General features: G+C 34.9%; 1 protein-coding gene across 4 annotated transcripts in view; it reads right to left on the minus strand.

The window, feature by feature from the left end:
• The window catches only part of SORCS1 (sortilin related VPS10 domain containing receptor 1), a 704,073-nt gene that overhangs the window by 136,341 nt on the left and 549,242 nt on the right, over positions 1-18,490 (minus strand). For all 4 annotated transcript variants that reach the window (XM_031955813.1, XM_031955812.1, XM_031955810.1 and 1 more), the window contains exon 9: positions 11,213-11,392. In XM_031955813.1, coding sequence (XP_031811673.1) covers positions 11,213-11,392 — 180 coding nt within the window. The remainder of the gene's footprint in view (positions 1-11,212; positions 11,393-18,490) is intronic.

Below are 18,490 nucleotides of genomic sequence, written 5' to 3' on the forward strand. Positions count from 1 at the left end.
AGTTCTGTCTTTTGGAATGTCCTGAATTATTTGTTCTGGTGTTGTTTAATTTTCATTGTTGTTTAAATTTTTATACATTTATACTTCTTAGTAATTACATCATAATTTCCTTGAGGAAAGAGGTCACATGTTACTAATTCTTCTATACTCACACAATGCCAGGCAAATGGTGAGTTTTCATTATTTGCTGAATTTAATAATCTTGTTGTTCTTTTGTTTTTATGTCTAAAGTCTCATTTGGGGTTTTCTTGGGAAAAATACTGGTGTGGTTTGCCATTTTCTTTCTCTAACTCATTTTACAAATGAGGAAACTGAGGTAAACAAGTGAAGTGACTTGCCAAGAGTCACACAATTAATAAGTGTAAGGCTGGATTTAAATGCAGGAAGATGAATTTTCCTAAGTCCAGGTCCCATGTTCGATTCATTGAATCGCCTAGCTGCCCTGAAATGTTTATTTATGTTTAATTGGGAAATATTCCTTTTTTCCAATAGCATTATTAATGTGTTTGGAGTAAAAAAAGGAAGTGGGATGAGGAGCACAGTATTTCTTTTATCATGCTACCCTAGAAGGTAGGTGCTAAGACTATTAACCTCCCTGAAGATGGGGTCAGTTTCTCATGGAGAAATGCTTTCAAGTCTATGTAACCTGACTTCTGATTTCACTGAATTGTTGGACTTCCATGCCAACTTCTGCCTCTGCTAAATGAAAGAAACTACTTTTTCTCAATGAATTCTGCCTGGAACTAAATCCAAGAGTCAGCATTTGAAGTGACCCCAGAAATGGCAGAAAGTGGGTATCCCATGATTTATACCAAATTAGGTAATACTTCAACTGGTGTAATTTAATTGGGGATTTGGAAATGGACTATTTTCATTGAAAAAGTAGGGGAATAAATTCTCCCTGTGCAACAAGAGAACTGTTCAGTTCTGCACACATATATTGTATCTTGGATATACTGTGACATATTTAACATGTATAGGACTGTTTGCCATCTGGGGAAGGGGGTGGAGGGAGGGAGGGGAAAAATCAGAACAGAAGTGAGTGCAAGGGATAATGTTGTAAAAAATTACTCTGGCATGGGTTCTGTTAATAAAAAAGTTATAATTATTTTTAAAAAAAAGAAAGAAAAAGTAGGGGAATAGATAGGGACAGACTTGGTATCAGAGACTATAAATAGGTAAACTTAAGAGGATGGATCCCCAGTGCTGCTCTTATTTTCAGAGAATCTCTGAGCTTATAGTTTCACCTAAATCCCCTCTGCTACTATCCTAAAATGATATTGAGAGCCAAACAGATTTAAGTCTTAAATGATGAGACCAGATCTGAGTATCTGATGATAAAGTTGTCTCCACCTCTTCTATGTTGTATCTTGGACTGTGACTCAGAGCCTTTCTTTAAAACAATCAACACAAACAATTTCTACCTTTTTGGTTCTTTCCTAATTTACTCCAATAAATTCAATAAATGTTTATACAGCATTTATATTTATATACAAGACACTGTCCGGGGCATTGAGGATTCAAAGAAAAAGATATATATTTTTTAATTTCCTTGCCTTTAGAAGTTTATAGTCTGCATGCTAATTATGTGTATAAAACCTACACAGATAATTAATAATTATAACTTGAGGAGGAAGAATACTAACAGAGAGGGAGTTCAGAAAAGACTTCCTAAAAAATAGCTCTTCTGTTTGCAAATTTTCTAAATACTTTCTCATGTCCTACTTTTTTTATTTATGTTGTCATGTATGTGCTATGTTTCTTTTCACAAGACCACAAGAACACAGAGGACAGCTTCTCTGGTGTGTTCTCTTTGTATTTTCTAGTTCTTAGCAAGGAGATTTCAGGAAGGGCATTTAATAAATTGCTGTTTAATTGAATTAAATTAATTGGAGTTATACTATCATTTCTGCATGGTTTCATTTTCCAAAATACAAAGATTGCATTTCTTTTGACAACAGAAACAATATGTTTCATACTGTCATGCACATAATATATATCATTTGCTAGTTACATATGTTTATTCTTCCCCTCATCTTGCCTTGAATAGGATTTGTATATCCTGTGCACATCAAGCAGGTGGTTTCAGCATGATCACAATAATTTTCATCCTTGCTGGGCCAACTGTCACTGTCTATTAATTCATAGTGTTCTTTATCATTATTAATTAATCTTCTTTTCCCAAAGGAAGGTGGATATTCTCCAGTCTGTCAAATCACCATCCGTCATCCACACCAATGCAAACATAGCGGGTGACATGCGTCACGGGCACACACATCACAGTCTTGTCTGCATTGGCTCCACTGGACAGGCCCTTCTGATATCCATCCCTTTCATGGGTAGCAGAAACTTATCACTTGGTATTCCTGCTCCAGGAAACAGAAGTCAAAGGGCTTCTATTCCCAGAGATCTCTTAATTCAATGGTTAAAATCACATAACTATCTTCAGCCTATTCAGTGTATCAGTTTAGAAAAGTTTAGAAAGGAGTGTGTGTATACACACACACACACACACACACACACACACACATACACACACACAGAAGAATCTCTCCAGTGGCTTTCCTGCAACTTAATACTCTTCTTATGCACCTAATATATTCTGATTTTTATACTTATCTACTATATCACAGTCTCCATAAGGATAGTAGCAATGTCTGATTTAATTTTCGAATTTCCCCCTATGATGGGCATAAGTGCTTCACATAGAAGCAGCAACGAATGATTCCCAAGATTATTTCCTTCATCCTATATGATACATTCTCAGATACTTTTCTTCCCTCTCAAGTAAACTCTAAGGCTTTGCCTCATTCTCCTTAATTCATCACTAATAAAGCAGAATCAATTTAATTTAATAAAGTATTCTCAGTTATTTAGTATCTACTATCTGTAGTCTAAATAAATATGATCCCTATATTGTCAGTCATTTCAATATTTTGTCCTTTAATAATCTTGGACTGCCTGTGTTTAAAAAATTTTATACCAATGGTGGCATGAAAAATAAACTACAGGCAAAGAAATAATGAACAATGACTTTAACAAAGGTACTATTTCCTAGTGTTGTCTCACTCTAATCTTGCCTTTGAAAGTGGTGTCTGAATGTTTTCTCCTAAATATTCTATTTAGAATCCCTGTGACTAATACTCAGGAGATGGTGTTTACTATTGGCTGGAATTCATATAAAATTCACTGAAAATGATATTGGAAGGATCTGAGGACTTTGCTTGAGAAAGAAAAAAAATATACAGTTTTACTGAGTAACATGCTATTCTCTTCACAAATCATAAAAAACCAACAACAAGTCTATATGGTCCTTAAAGATTGAATTGGACTTGTAATATCACTGGTAATAGGAAGTTCCCAATGAAGAAATTCCCTCTATCATTGTAGATTAGCTTTTGCTAATTAAACTATGTATTCAGGGTCATATAACCATTATGTGTCAAAATGAGTCTTTCCATTTATTTATTCCACTATGCTATTTTTCTCTCTCCCTCCCTCTTTTTTGCCTTCCCTTCCCTCCCTCTCTTTCTCCCTTACTCCCTCTTTTCCTCCTCCCTCCACCCCCCTTCTCTCTCTCTCTCTCTCTCTTTCTCTCTCTCTCTCTCTCTCTCTCTCTCTCTCTCTCTCACACACACACACACACACACACACACACAAAAAAAAAAAAAAATTCCCTTCCCTTAGAAATGGCTCTGTAAAATCTAACCAAATCAATATTCCTGCAACCTGCTAGAAACCCAGATTGCTTCTTTTATTTATTTCTCCCAGATCTGATTGGTATATCCTATATTCTCTTACCCCTTAACCCACACCACTGATGCTTCATTCTCTCTGCCCCTTATTAATTCATGTATGGATTGCCTTACTTTCCATTTATCACTAAGCACTCATCATTCATTGCAATTCAGCTGGGAGATTCTCTCTGGATGGCTTTCAGCTCCCTTCTAGCCAGAACAATCAGATTTAAGGGAACATTTGTGCCAGCTTCAGTGTCAGCCAATATTCTTTCCATCTAGGTAATCAGCAGATACGGCACCACTAGTCTGATCACATCAGTTTCAATCCAGGCTCCTGTGAACTGTCAGTAAAATAAAACAAAGCCTTCTTTTTCCACCCCCAACCCCTACATCCCAGGATATGGGACATTTTTACATAATGCAGTCAAACCATTGTTCAGACTACTGATAATAGGAGGCAGCAGTTTATCTATAGGCAGACAATGACCAGGCAGACCTATGTGGGGAACCTATCCTGAGGGGAACAGGAAAAGTTTGAACTAAGTTTAAGGGCTACCTTGATACTTACCCCTCCTCATTCTGTACTCAGTACAAACATTTGAATTTTATAGTAAGCATCTTGAATAGCTTTCTAACAATAGGACAAATCAGAGTCAATCTTGTCTAAATCTGCCAAATTTCACCTCATCTTAGGGCCAATTAAAATGTATTCTGTGTCGGTCAGAAAAAAGAAGAAAAAAATCAGAAACATGTTTCCATGTTGGACTGAGAAATTAGGATAAGGGGGAAGAGAGGTAGAGAGGGAGGAAAAGAAGTAGCCTAAAAATCAATGGGGAATAGTCAGGGGGACACAAGCTATTGCTATTACTCATAGGGAAAGGGGAGCTGAGTACTAATTTTTGTATCCCAGAAACTTTAGAGGCAAGATATTGTCATCTCAATTCTTGACAAACAGTGGAAAAAACAATGGAATTATCAATATGAAGAAAAGTGCAAATATATATGCAATGTATGTATGTATGCATGCATTTATATGTATGTATATGTATTCAAAACAGAAAATCAGAATGACGGGATCCCCATTCATAGTCAAATTATATAAGTGGATTGTTAGGTATTAGTAAAAGTTTAAAAATGTTATTAAGATAAGAGATTGAAAACATGAATTTGAATCTGTACCCTTCACATTCTAAAATACTTGACATGTTCTTTTAGATACTAGATTATCTGGAATGAGAAGGGGAAAAAATGAAAAGTTTTGAATTATATCCTATCATATCTTAAAACAATGTATAACAGTTGATGGTGGACATTGTGAAAATTTATTTTATGCATTATGAGATTCTAATATAATTTTCATCAAAATCTTCAGCATTTTTACTCTTTTTGTTGTTGTTTCCTTGCATTTTATTTTCTTTCTTATTTTTTCCTGGTTTGATTTGATTTTTTTTTGTGCAGCAAGATAACTATATAAATATGTATGCATGTATTGGATTTAACATATTTTCTACTATGTTTAACATATATTGGACTACTTGCCATCTAGGGGAGGGGATGGGAAAAGGGGGGGGGAGAAATTGGAACACAAGGTTTTACAAGGGTTAATGTCGAAGAAATATCCATGCATATGTTTTGAACAATAAAGAGCTTTAATAAAAAAAAAATCTTCCATGTTGGTTACTGAAGTATGCATTTTACTGAAATAACCATGTAGCATCTTATATTAGATTCTTTTCCAATGCATACTTAACACAATAGCCCCAGATAGATAACCACTACTCTTAGTGAGTAGAGAAGCCTTCATGAGGCTCAGGTATTGTGTTCTCCGTCAACTGTCAGCCAGGAAACTCAAGGTATCTCATTCCTCAAAACTACTTCTCCCTTAGGTAACTCTGAGTATCATTCTTTTTTAGTGGCTACATGGAGTGTGACTGTTCCTTCATTTGCACACTGAATTAAAGAATACCTGAACTTTTGAATGGGGTGTTTCCTTTGGAGCAAGTTGTTTCTAGATGCCTAGTCAATTAGAAAGTGAGATAGGAAGAAGAGAAAAATCCCCTGCTCCTTTCTGTTCTCCCAACAAGAGTTCCTTCATAGAGTATTCTTAGCTGTACTTTTGTAAGTTCTCAAAGGAAATTCTCATGAATTTCTAATAAAAGTAAGGAAGATTGGAAAATGTACAGCATTTTGCAGATTTGCAACAATAGGTCCAACTACCACAACAGGTAAAATTTATGATGTTATGGGGCCTGATCCTTTATATTAATGCTTAATGCTAAGTTCCCAATGAAACCCCTGGACATTCCCAAGCAAATAAAAAAACAAATCTTATGTCTTTTACCTTCCTAATCACATATGCTGTTTTCTGAGCAATGAGTCACTTTTGTGAAATGAATTAGATTTAGGGAAGTGAGGTAGGAAATACATGGAAAATTGAGTTTCACCAAATTATGAGTGAAGTTTTAAATTCTTCATTTTAGAATACTGAAGAATACTAGGTGGGCCTTCTAAAAACTGCCTAAAACTTACACAATAACGAATAACTTTCTTTCCAAATAGCTATGCCTGAGATTAATAGAAATAATAGGAATAAATTCTTTGGTGAACTTTCTGTGATACTGACAGCTTTTGATTCTGAAGTACCAAGAGCAATTGAAGTTAGAGTGGATTCTAACAGACTCTGATGTCCCCTCATTTAGATTTTCTCTGTTTTACAAAGTGAAGAAATTGGAGGCAAAGTTATTTACTAAGTCATCTAAGTTCCTATCCAGCAGAAAGAACAATTACCCAGGGAAGTTATTCAATCAGGAAGTTCTTTTTCATCTAACTTTAGTCTCTTTTGCTTCAATTTAAGGGAATTTCTCTAGCTAGCACTTTATCATCTTTCACATATCCTTGAAAATATTTAGAATAGTAGAAACAGAGTTTGGAAGGAAAATATGGAGCCATATAATCCAACTTTCACTCAATGCAGGAATAAATAAATCAAAGAGCATTTATCAAGTACTGTACAAGACAAAAGTTACACACAGACAAAAATTAAATAGTCCTTGCCCTTAAGAAGCTTATATTCAATTAGAGGAGACAGGATGTACATAAATAAATTTATCTCCATATATGCATATATTTAGATTGTGACTATGACATAGGTACAAAATAAATGATTTTAAGAAAGGAAAGCATTAACAGTTTATGTGGGACATCTGAAAAGATCTCATATAGAAAGGGTGGCAGCTAGATGACGCAATGGATAGAGTAATGAGTCTGAAATTAGGAAGACTCATCTTCCTGAGAATAAACCTGGCCTCAGACTAGCTAGGTGACTTTAGGCAAATCACTTACCCCTTTTAGCCTACACTAGAGAAGGAAATATCGACAATATCTTTGCTCTTCCCCCCCAAAAAAACAAAAACTTAGATGACTTTTTGGTCACAAAGAGTTCAACATGACTGAAAAATGACTGAAAAAACAACAGAGCAAAGTACATGAATTGAGTTTTAAAGGAAACAAATGATTCTAAGGGGCAGAGGTGAAGAGGGAGTATATTCAAGTCTAGGAGAAAGCCTGTATAAGATGAAAGATATATCATTATAGAGGAAAAGACCTGTTTGGCCAGATCACAGAGTGAGGGAAAGGAAGTAAAATATATTAGAACTGGAAAAGTAGTAGGGCCAGGTTGTAAATGGCTTGAAAGGCCAAACAGAGGAACTTATATTTTTCCTAAAAAATACAGCACCACAGGAGGTTATTGAGCAGGGCTGTGATATGATCATGTTTCTGGCTTTAGAAAAATCACTTTAGTAGTTATACAAAAGATAGGCTGGAAAGGAGAAAGACTTGAGACAAGCCAATTAGGAATCTTGAATTAGTCCAAGTGAGAAATGATGGAGGCCTGAATGAGGGTATTAGTCATGAGGGTAAGGACATGAATTTGAGGAACATAGAAGATGTAGTAACTACATTAACAACTTTTTGGATATGAGAAAAGTGAGGGAGAACAAATCAGGAAAAAATGGAAATCTATATAACTGGAAGGATGACAGTGTCTTTAATAATAATTTAAAAAAATTCAGATGGGTGGTAGATTGGGAGAAAAATACTGGGTTGTATTTTTGATGAACAGAATTTGATATGCATATGGAATATTTGGTTTGAAATGTCCAGTAAGCAATTATAAATGCATGGAAAGGTCAAGAGAGGTATTAGATAGCATATATATATATATATATAAATATATATATATATAGGTTCTAATATAATATGCATCACTATAATCTGCAAAGACTATAATATTCTCAATAGACATAATTTTGGCTTTAATATTTTATAGTGATGGGCTATAACCAGGACTATAATCAGGACTACAAATATAACAAGGGAGGAAGTAGGCACTTGAGAGCAAATAAGATTCCAAATAGGAAGTCCCAGTACTATGAAAAAATTTAAAGGCATAAATTATATAAGAATTAGTGATGCTAATTTACAGGAGCTTTGCAAAATATACATCTAGAGCTTAAAATTTTCTTATTTTATTTATAAGAGACATAATTTAAATAATAGGTGACCTTTTCAAATCTTGCTTGGCCAATACTGATAGCATGCTCTCTGATATATCTCCCCATCCCAAACCCATAAACAGTCCCCATCAAGACAACTTCCCGTTTTGTCAGATTTGATGGATTCTTTACTCCCTTCAAGTTACATAGGCCATAGCTGAGTATTGCCTTCATAGTAAAAAGGAGAGAAAAGGAAATTTTTGGGTGTTCAATTCATCGGAAATTTCTTGGTGTTCAATTCATCAACCTCAATGAACCAAAACCAAAAATAGAAAACAGAATCATAATTGTGAATATGGATTTTTGTCCAGTGTTGACAACTATATTTTTACAAGTTAAGTAGACTGTCTTTCATATCTCTTGATTCTGCTGGGGCAGTCTTTATATAATTCTGATACCTGGGTTTATGACAGTGTCAATAGTCCACCTCACTGATAACTACCTGATAAAGCTGGCCATTCTTCTGTTTTACAGTTGTAATTTTTAGAAAGTTCTTTCTTAATATGAACCAAATCTGCTTCCCTTCAACTTCAACCCATTAATCCTAGCCCTCTGTTGCTATAGAGAACCACTGCACTCCTTCCAAATAATAGGTCTTCAAGTAACTAAGACATAAAAATTGAAGTAGACTGTAGATTTCATTTTTATAGGGAACTCCTGGGTGTAGAAAAATCCCTTTACTAACTGACTAGCACTTTCTCTAAAATTTCTGGTCTTAGAGAGCTGCATAAGACACCAGTAGATTAAACAAGCTGCTCACAATAAGGTGGCCAGTATGTGTGAGTTCATGTCTTCCTGACTTTGATGTTAATAGTCTTTCTTCCATTCTACATTGCTTCTCCAGAAACATAGAAAATAAAAAAAAATTTTTTTTTCTAAAACACATAGCCTTAGTTCTTTAAAATTTTTTTTATATGTGATTTTGAGACTCTTTTTAAATTGCCTCACTTTTTCTTTCAGGCTAAGTAATCCTAATACTCCTATGCTTTTCTTTGAGGGTCCCCTTATTGGGAATCTCCAGTATAATTAATTTATTTTTATTGTCTTTTTTGGACACTTTCAAAATCTTCTGCCTATTCCTTATATTGTTAATTAGTAGATAATGTTATATATATAAATATTCTTGGCAGCTAGTGCCTCAGAAAATAGAGCATTGGGCCTAGAGTCAGGAAGAATTCAAATGAATTTAATTTCAGTCTCAGACACGCACTAGCTGTGTAACCCTGGACAAGTCATTTGCCTTAATCCACTGGATAAGGAAATGGCAAATCACTCTAGTATCTTTGCCAAAAATAAAAACAAACAAACAAAACATCATCATGGACAATACTGGCGTGATATAGTCCACAGGATCATGAAAAGTTGGACCCACCTGACTGAACAACAACATCAATATTCTGGTACTACTTTAATGTAAAGTGGCTATGGAAGTAACTGGTATTGGGAAAAAAATTAAAAGCTGATATTTCCTATATGCATATAAGGCCTTAAGAGATCAGCCTACCAGATGTGACAAACTCCATTGAGGTCAATCTTGGCTACTCTGGACATTCTCCAGAGCTAGAATAAAGTAGATGTCACATGTGCCTGAGATGTAAAAGTTGTTGGTATAATTTTGGTGCCACTCTTGGATGATTCCAAGCACTTGATTCTCATCAATCAATATTCTAGTACTACTTTATGTAAATTCCGGGCTAGTATCCTGGAGACCTCAGGATCAGCCAGAGTCAGGATAAGCAAAAGTCCTTGGTCTTTAGGAGGAAAAGTGAAGGAGATGGACAAAACTGCCACAAGGTCTCCACCAACCTCCTTTCTCTTGGTCCTGCTGCAAAGTGAGTCTGGCTCATCTCACACGACCTTCTAATCCCTCCTATGATTATCTATATACACCAAAACATCGAGCCAGTGCAGAACAGTGTGAAGGGCCATTTTCCCAAACATATGCTAATAGTCATTGTCCAATAGGTAATTAGCTTTAAGTGCTTGGTTGTCTGATTCAAGCATACCTTTTAAGAGTTTCAGCCCTTTACAACTTTAAAATAAAGAGGCTATGGAAGTAACTGGTATTGGGGCAAAATGATATTTCCAGAAGGCATATAAAGTCTTACCTTAAGAGATCAGCCCACCAAGAAACTGGAAAATGAGTGAATGCCCATCAATTGGGGAATGGGTGAATATGTTATGGCATGTGAATGTATAAGAAATGATGAACAGGCTAATTTCTTTTTTAATAAAGCTTTTTATTTTCAAAACATATGCATAGGTGATTTTTAACATTCACCCTTGCAAAACTTGGTGTTCCAATTTTTTTCTCCCTCCATCCTCTCATGTCCTTCCCTAGATGGCAAGTAATCCAATGAATGTTAAACACGGAGCAGGCTGATTTCAGAAAATCCTGGAAAGACTCATATAAACTGTTGTGGAATGAAGTGAGCAAAACAAGGAAAACATTGTACATAGGAACAATAAGATTATCTGAGATCAACTATGATAGACTTGGCACTTCTCAGTAATATGGTGATCTAAGAAAATTCCAATAGACTTGGTATGCAGAATGACCAGAGAGAGAACTATGAAGTCTGAATGTGGATTCAAGCATAATATTTTTCACTTTTTCGTTTGCTTTTTTTCTTTCTTATGGATTTTCTTTCTCCTTTTTGTGTGTTTTTTTTGTACAACATGGCAAATATGGAAATTTATTTAGAAGGATTCTACATGTTTAACCTATATTAGATTGCTGGCTGTCTTAGGAAGGAGATTGGTGGAGGAGAGAGGGAGAAAAAATTTGGTACACAAAACCTTATAGAAATGAATGTTGAAAATTATCCTCATATCTATTTAGAAAAATAAAATACCATTTAGTAAAAAAGAAAAGAAAAGAGACAGAGAGAGATCAGCCCACCAGACGTGACATACCTCATAGAGGTCAATCATGATGTTACCCTCAGGCCCTCGGCTACTCTGGACATTCTCCAAAGCTAAAGTGAAGTAGACACCACGTGTGTCTGAGATGTAGAGGTTGTAGGTGTCATTTTGGTTCCACTCCTGGACTGCTGCAAATACTTGATTCTCATCTGTGCTGATGACATGCATATCCTGGAGAGAGGACAAAGAAGAGAGATGAGAGTACAGGAGATCCACTATCTGTCAATCCTCATTCAAATTACTCTGTAGGCCTGGAAAATAAAATGAATCTGCAATCTAATAAGAAATCCTTTAATAGGCACTATGATTGCAAATAGTCTCTCTTTTGCATATATGAAAGATATTAATTAATTGAAGGAGTGTTAATCAAATATTTATTTTGATGTGTTTGTGGGGATGGGCATTAAAAAGTAATGGGGGAAAGAGGAAGGGAACTTGGGTGTAATTTGGATATCTTATTAAATAACTTGAAAAATGCTTTCTTGAATGACTGGGACTTGGGAGAATCAATCACCATAATTTATTTGCCAAGTACAAATATGGATCTTGCTCAAAAGGCTTATGTAGAGTAAAGTTGAGAGGGAAAAAGCTGAGAGGAGTGGGAAAGGAAAAAATAAAATGAGAGAATGTTCAGCTATGGTAAGCCAAGTCAGATTACAATTTTCCCTGAGTTTGGTCATCATAGTATGTCATGAAGATGTCCAATGCTATATGGGCTAATTTAGCTGATCATTTTTAATAATCATAGTTTATTTATTTCTTTGCTTCCCAAGAACAGTAAGAACATTTAAATGAAATAACTCTGTTTATTACTTTACCTATCTACTTGCATATATGATGTATAGAGCTATAATTTGCATAATAGATAATCTTTTTCAAATCTTGCTAAGCCAATTAGACTTTGAGTACAAAGGACTAACGTTTGCTTTTTAAAATCTTTACTATGTAGCACAGTGCCTAGAACACAGTAGACAACTAAATTATTTTTTCTAAACTTTTTCATATCACTCTCATATGATGTAGTCATTCATAAAGAGTTATTAGTTATCTTGTAGGTACAATGGAACTATTATGGAATGTTCACAGTATTTCTTATATTTCTTTTTGTATTATCCTCTTAATTTCCCCCTCTCTTTCCCCTAGAAAGTAATCTCCTTGAAATCAGGGACTCTTTGTTATTTTGTCTTTGTATCCTAATAGAGGACCTTGTACAGAGGGAGGACTCAACTAATGCTTACTAAATTCATTGACAATAGTTGTTTTTTTTTCATGTGTTTTATGTAAAACAATGCAGAGACTGTAAAGGGCTGAGGGTTTTGAAGTCCTTTAAGGGATGGAGACTGTTTAAATCTTGGTTCTTATATCTACTAGTTGGGTACCCATACAAAAGTCACCTCACTTCTCAGAATCAATTTCTTCATTTGTAAAACAAGTGTAACAATACTTATACAAATTATATCAGAGATCACTTTGGGGAAAACTATTTTCATAAAACGTAAAGCACTAATAGAAATATAAATCTGAATGAGCAGTATTACTGGACTATAAGCTCCAAAAAAAGCAGTGCCTCTAACATTTTTTTCCATGTAAAACATTTTCATAAAAGTCATGTGAAAGAAAACATTGACTCCCCAACCCCTTCTCCCCAACAAAAATTCTCAAGAAAAATAAAATTTTAAAAAAGTATGCTTCAATCTGTATTAATACACAATCGGTTTGTTTTCTGGGTATGGGTAGCATTTTTCATCATAAGTACATCAGAGTTATCTTGGATCATTGTATTGCTGAAAAGAGCCAAGTCATTTACAACAGATCATCTTATGATATTATTACTACATTTCACTTTGTGTGAGCTCATGGAAGTCTTTCCACATTTTTCTGAGAGCATCCTTATCATCATTTCTTATAGCATGATAATATTTGATCATAATCATATACCACACATTATTCAGCCATTCCCCAATTGATGGATATACTCTCAATTTCCAATTCTTGGTCCTGAAAAAAGAGCTATAAATATTTTTGTACATATAAGTCTTTTTCCTTTTTAAAAAAATCTCATTTGGGTTAATACCTAGTAGTGGTATTACTCAGTTAAAGATTAGACATGATTTTACAGCTATTTGGGCATAGTTCAAAACTGGACTACAGAATGGTTGAAGCAGGTCACAATCCCACCAACAGTGAATTATGTCTCATTTTCTATACATTCCTTCCAGAATTTGTCATTTTTGTTTTCTGACCTCTAATATTTTCATTTCCATCTCATTCACAATACTTCACATAGGGCCTGCCCAGTAGGAGGAGTCCAATATTGGTGCAATATTTCCCAAGAGGAAGTGACTTTCTCAAACTCTTTTCCTTCTAGAATGGTGTTCTGGATACTATGGGTAAGGGGAAGAAAGATCATATACTCCTAAGTTTATTGATTACCTGGGGTACATTTTCCTATTACCTCTGTAGTCCCTAGTCTAATGATAGCAAATATTTTTTAACAGTCCAGTGGATCAGAGAAAACAAAGACTTCATCCACATTATCCCTTTTCTTCTCTGTGAGACTGTTATCAAATAAACCCAGAAGGATCACTCTCAAACCTTTCCTTAAAACTAAAAAAAAATCAGAAAATGGAATACTAAAATTTGTCTCAGTCATAAATTCCATAGTGTACCTCATGATCTTGAGAGTGCTAGGAAATTCTTCCCCATATTTAAATTAAATTCATCTCCATGCTGAAATCACTTTCCTCCTAATCAACCGGAAGGTTTTTTATTAAGTTTTTATTTTCTTATTTGGACAAATAAAAAGAAAAAAAATATAACATGATCTTTATCTACAATGGAAACATATAGTTCCAATGAAAAATATTCTTCAACATTTTTCCACTCCTTTGCATCCCTCAGTTTTGTAAGGTTGTTGAAAAATAGGTTTAAGTTTTCTCAGGCTAAACTTAGGGAGGAATGTCTCCCTAATTCAAAAGAATTCAAATCATGAGAAATCAATATTTCATCCAAAAAAAAAAAGTTTAATTGGGAATGTTAATGGGGGAAATTTATTCTTCAAAAGCTTGTGTTGTTGGGCTTAGATAAGTTATTTAGGCAGTGAAGTTCAAAACTTTCATTGATTCTTGCCTCCTTAACCATAAACTCTTCAAATTGGCATTTAAATATTTTCACAATTTTCCAGTCTTTTTACACATTCTCCCAGTTTTACACATGAAATTCTAGTCAAACTGACCAATTTGCTATTCTTTCAATTTGGCATCAATCTCCCTACCTCCACATCACTGAATACATATTTTCCAGATCCAAAATTTACTCTCTCCTTTTAGGAGTTTTATCTTCATTCAACACTTGGGTGGTCTCTCCTGCTGAAAGATACTCCTGATTTCTGTGGGTCTAAGTGTTCTCCATTTCCTCACATTATTTGGTATTTACTTATCTGTTTACTTGTCATATAGCACTGGAAGAATGGAAGCTCCTTCAGAGTAAAGGCTTCCCCCACTCTGACTTTCATCTGTGTGTTTCCCTATTATTTATCCCACTTGTCTGGAAAGCCCCAAGCAAACAGTAAAGTTCTCTTTCTCTCTACCCTCTTTCCTCAACATCTAATCTCTCTGTTACTCATCAGTTTATCCTCAGTCTTTCATGAGTTTCTCCAATGGCATGGTAAGATTAGAACAAAACAAAACAAACAAACAAACCTAAGGATAAATGTTGTGGTTTATTCCTTTCCAAACAGGCCAGTTCCTGAGTTTGATAGGAACCTCTAAATATATGCACAAATGGTCCTTCTGACACAAGCCTGGGATGATTCCACTTTGAAAGTGTAATGAGCTTGTAATGAAATAGCTCATCTCCTTAAATAATACACACTTACTTGGTCAAAATAATACATTGCTGGCTGTTCTGACTTCTATTTCTCTGAGAATGATTTAAATTAATCACAATGTCCTTTTCTCAGACCTCAGAAGAGGCACTGTCAGAATGTTACCAGAGTAGGAGATGAGGAAGGGGGAGAGATGAGTGTTGGGGGTTCAAAGGCAATTTTTTCAGCCCAGATTGTCCAACTGCCACCCACTGGGAGCTGCAAGACTGGTGATCAGAGTGACAGCTGAACCTGGGCAACTGCAAAGTACCTATTCTAAAGTCACCTAGTGATGGGGTTAGAGGTTTCTTTAGATTTCAAAAATCCATTTCAAATCATACTTCTAATGCTACCCAGGTCAGATGGGACATTTCCTATGACACTACGGAATACGTCTGGCTTTGTTTATCTGTTTGTGAATTTCTTATGAAAGAGTCCCCAAATGTCCACAGGGTCATACTAGTATATTGGAAATAACACTGGAATAGCAGTTAAGACATGTCTGACATTTTGTGATGCTTTTAACATCCCTCAAAGCTTCTACATATTCTTACTTCTCACTCTGTAATCTCAGGAATTCAATAAGATATATACTACTGTAGTTTCATAATTTAAAAACTGAAAGGGACTTCAAAGATCAACAGTGGTTCTCAAAGTATGGGCTAGAGAATCCTGGGGATCTCTGAAACCCTTTTAGAGAGTCTACAAATTCAAAATTAGTTTTTATTTCCAATATGGTAAATGTCTATAAATATAATCCAGATAAACAAAAACGCTTTGGAGAGATCCTCAATAATTTTTAATAGGATAAAAGATACTGAAAACAAAAGTTTGAGAACCACTGATCTAGGGTAACTCCTCTCAATTTACAGGTGAGAAAATTGAAATACTAAATGGTAGAGCTGGAATGGGCATCTAGGCTTTCTTACTATAAACAGAGCGTTTTTTACAATATATCAAAATTGAAGCATAAAGAGGTGATATGACAGCTTATGTAATATAATCTTGATTGCTGTTTGTGTTCTCTTTCTAGTAGGCACTCCTATTTCCTTAAGTAAAGGAGATGGATGTGTTCAAGGGTAAAGAACACAGAGAGGCAAGATAAGGAAGGGGGCCAGCAAAGAGTTAGATTGTCTAACAAAATTTCAGGAGTAGAATCGGGGTGGACATAGCCACTTTCCAAGTTTTTGATAGAGCAAATCTTTGGACTTTGAACCCTTCAGAGCCATAGCTTGCAGTTTTCTATTTGTTGCTATAAGGGAAAAGGCAAGACTTTTATTCAAGAGTTTTATTGTTCCTCTCACTATTCTCCTGAAAGAACAGGAGATCATATTGCTCTTTTTAAGCATTACCCTACACACTAAATTCTTAAGTATAAATTATTCTTGGGTTGATTGTTGAAAACTGACCATAGAAAAGACCTGTGAAAATAACAAAACAACATCACAACCTCAATTAGTATATATTTACATAATGCTTTAAGGTTTACAAAGTTATCTTTTACACACAAACTCTTTTAACCTTCCCAACAACCTCAGGAAGTAGTGTTATTATCCTTCATTTTACAAATAAGGAAATTGAGGTTTGGAAAATTTAAGCTACTTTTCCATTTAGTCAGTATCTGAGGGAGAATTCAAACCCAAATTTTTACTGACTCCAAATCTTGCTCGCAACCCAGTAGGCTACATTGCCTTAACAAGACTGATGATCAAAACACAAAGAATGCTTTTTTTTTCTTTTTGGGAGCATCTGGATCTTTTCCTCCAAAGATTTTAAATCTCTCCTATTTATCTTTAAGAATATATGTTATTTTCCTATACCCTGTGCACATCCCAGTCCAGATATGTCAGCTCCGGGGGAATAAGCAAGCCAAGAGAGAGGCAGCCTGTTATAATCATTAGATTTTAAATGAGAGCACAGAGGTTCAAATCCTGGCTCTGTTCCTCCCTATTTGTGTGATATTTAAGAAATTGCTTAGCCTCTCTGGTCTTAAATTTTCTCATCTGTAAAAATAAGTTGTCAGAAAAGATTATATCTCATATTCTTCCAACTGTAAACTCTATATCCCCATATAAAAGTAAATTAATTTCATGTCAAGGATATATTACTAAAAGAATGGGGGTTTTAAATATAGGGCTTTGATCTCTCAGGTCAGTGTACCCTCCACTAGGTGGCGCAAATACCTTAACAGAGTAGAAAAGCAGATTTTTGAAGCGTGATGGATAGCTAGTGTCTGACCACTAATTGCAATAAGACTCACTAGATGGATTCAAGAAACATTATCTACTCACAGTATCATAAGGACTAATTTAGGAATCAGAAAACATGAGTTCTTGTCCTGACTCTACTATCTGTTCATTTTATAAATATGAACAAGTCAAAATCACTCTCTAGATTTTTTTTTTTTTTAATCTAAATAGGGAGATGATGTTTTATTCTGGCTATTAGTCACTAAACTTAGGGATTCAGCTGATATCACATATACACAATAGAGATATAAATGTAAATCAGGTGGATGGTGTCTCTTTCATTTATATTTTCTTCTGAAATGAAATTCATCTATTTTCTAAACTAGAGAGGACCTTGAACACATTGATTTTAGTCAAAATTTTCTATTTTACATAATCTGTTGGTTAACAACCAACATCCAACTGAGAAAATGTCGGACTAAACTTATGGGAAGAGGCTTTCTAGTCACTATACACTAATAGAATGGAAAGTGGTGTTTAGGTAGTTAACAAGTAGCCCTGAAGAGATTTTGTGCAAAAATTAGTATCTGGGAGTAATGGAGGAAATCAGCTGAGCTGCGAACTCAGAAGAGACAGAAATGAAGAGGAGAGAGAAAGAGAAATGGAGAGGAAAAGAGAAGGAAAAAATAGGAGAGGGAATGAATTCAAGAGGGGAAGGAGGAAAAAGCAAGATGGAAAGGAAGAGAGAAAAAAATAGGAGAATTCAAGAGTAAAAGAAATATAAAGAAGGAAAGGGGGAAGCAGAACATACACAAGAAAAATTATGAATGTGATATTCTGTAAGGAATAACATTTATGTGGTTCTACTCAGGTAAAGACCCAATGGATAGCAATGTAAAGGTCCAGAACAAGCAGCTCAATGACATCCTCAGAAAATAGTGTCACTTGCAATAATACTGGCATGGGTTGTCCTTTTATGAATGTCTCCAGGCTACATATGCTCCCTATGTCTGTGACTCAATGGGATTTTCATATTTATCTGTCTTTTCAATGATAGTTTTTATATTTGTGGGAAAGTATTACCTATGTTCTAAGGGAAAATGTCCCATTGCTAATATTTTTACTATGCTATTTCATTTAATAACTTTACTTTGAACTGTGTTCTCTGGGTGACTATTAAATCTAAGCATATTAAGGAAGGCTCATGAGCTGAGG

This window comes from Sarcophilus harrisii, chromosome 2, assembly GCF_902635505.1.
Source record: "Sarcophilus harrisii chromosome 2, mSarHar1.11, whole genome shotgun sequence".
NCBI lineage: Eukaryota > Metazoa > Chordata > Mammalia > Dasyuromorphia > Dasyuridae > Sarcophilus > Sarcophilus harrisii.